The 1,862-nt window shown below is 41.1% G+C and overlaps 1 protein-coding gene across 1 annotated transcript; it reads right to left on the bottom strand.

Moving 5' to 3' along the window:
* Nucleotides 1-627: 627 nt before the first annotated feature.
* LOC149954656 (uncharacterized) lies at nucleotides 628-1,374 on the bottom strand. Its single transcript, XM_090165284.1, has one exon. The coding sequence runs from the start codon at nucleotides 1,372-1,374 to the stop codon at nucleotides 628-630; it is 747 nt and encodes a 248-aa protein (XP_090021410.1).
* Nucleotides 1,375-1,862: the final 488 nt, after the last annotated feature.

The raw sequence follows: 1,862 nt of genomic DNA, 5'->3' as shown, positions 1-1,862 counted from the left end.
ACCCGTAAGTTTTAGTGGAACTAAAATAGTTTTATTAATTATAACCCGTAAGTTTTAGTGGAACCAAAATTATTTGAATAAATATAACCCATAAGTTTTAGTAGAACTAAAATAATTTTATTAAATATTACCCGTAAGTGTTATTAGCTCTTAGATAATTTTATTAAATATTACCCGTAAGTTTTAGTGGAAATAAAATAATTTTAGTAAATATTACCCTTAAGTTTAAGTGGATAAAAAAGAAATTTTATTAAATATTACCCCTAAATTTAGGTGGAAATAAAATATTTTAAGTAAATATTACCCGTAAGTTTTAGTGGAACTAAAATAGTTTTATTTATTATTACCCGTAAGTTTTAGTGGAACTAATATTATTTGATTAAATATATCCCATAAGTTTTAGTAGAACTAAAATAATTTTATTAAATATCCCTAAGTTTTATGGAAATACAATAATTTTGGTAAATATAACCCGTAACTTTAAGCGGAACTAAAATAATATAATTGCATTATAAATAAATTAAATCAGATCAAGTTACGTGATTAAAAACATATTAATTTATATTATTAATTTTATTATATTATATAAAAATATATTCGTCATTCGAAAGAGTGCACACTTACGGGTTATTGAAACCACGATGAGAAAGCGAGCATGTTCGCATCGTCTTCTTGGTGACATTGACTCCGCGGCGAAGAAGTATCCGAAGGCCAACTGAGTGCTGGAGAACCATTCGATGAATAGAACGAAGACTGCCCAGTTGGATAAGTTGAGGAGACGTTGCAAGCGTTGCTCCCGTAATTCTCATAGGAATGTCCATCGCGAAAAGAGCCGATTGTGGCGGATTGTTTGAAATCGGAGTCAGTGTATCTCCTAGCGGGACAGACACTGACGCGAGGGTCCAAATGCCACTCGTCGGTGTTGGCTTCCGTCTTGACATCAACCGCGGATGATGACGAAGACGGCGAATGCGCTTCGCCCTGCATGAGCAACTGTTGAAGTTGTTTAATGTAATCGACGGCTGATTTCAGAGTTTCCACTTTGCTCATCTTTTTGTTCTTGACTCCGTTGGGCACGTGTTGACGCAACGTGACGAACCCGTTGTTGACCATCCGCACGCGATTTCTCTCGCGTTCGTTGCGTCGAACGACCGACGTCGGTTGCTCTGGCGTCGACTTAACGTCCGAGTACTTGTCCTGACTTTTCTGTCCGAAGAGAATCCTTCTTTTGCACCGTGGCGCGTTAACGGGTGACGAACCGGACACGGAATTCGAGTAAGGCGACATATTTTCTTGTCCGTAATTGTCATAAACGTTCGTACCCGGCGAATACGCGTTACACGACAAGTAATTTTGTTCCGCGTCGTGTTCCATCTTAACGCTTATTAGCGACATATCTTAATAACGATGGTCAAAGTTGAGTTCCGTTTGAGGGTTTAATACTGGAGCGTGCGACGGTATGACGCGCGATACAACGTAACTGACGCTAGCAGCGTTTGGGCTGTGAATGCAAAATGTTTGGCGCTGGCGCGGAGTTTTAAACGGGCAAACTGATGAATAGAAGGCCCCACCTCCCCGAGAGTAGCGTAACCTTATTGTTCGGGATCTAGACAGTGTAAAATCGCACGCGCCGGACCCATTCTACCGACGAGATACGTTCCGTCCCCGGATTTCGACCCCCCCCCCCACTTCGCCGACGATTCTCTTCCCCTCTCGCATTTTTATCAACAGGTAGCGCCCGCAGTTTCCGAACGGACACCCCCCCCCACCCGCCACCCAACCCACACAGAAACACTCTTTTACTTTCTCTGGGTAACTTAATAGAGGTACCAATGTTCAAATGACATTAGCGCCTGGCGTTA

This window comes from Leiobunum rupestre, chromosome 2 (genome assembly GCF_980474605.1).
Source record: "Leiobunum rupestre chromosome 2, qqLeiRupe1.1.hap1, whole genome shotgun sequence".
NCBI lineage: Eukaryota > Metazoa > Arthropoda > Arachnida > Opiliones > Sclerosomatidae > Leiobunum > Leiobunum rupestre.
Note: the sequence above shows the minus strand (reverse complement) of the source record. Positions and strands in the feature narration are given on the sequence as shown.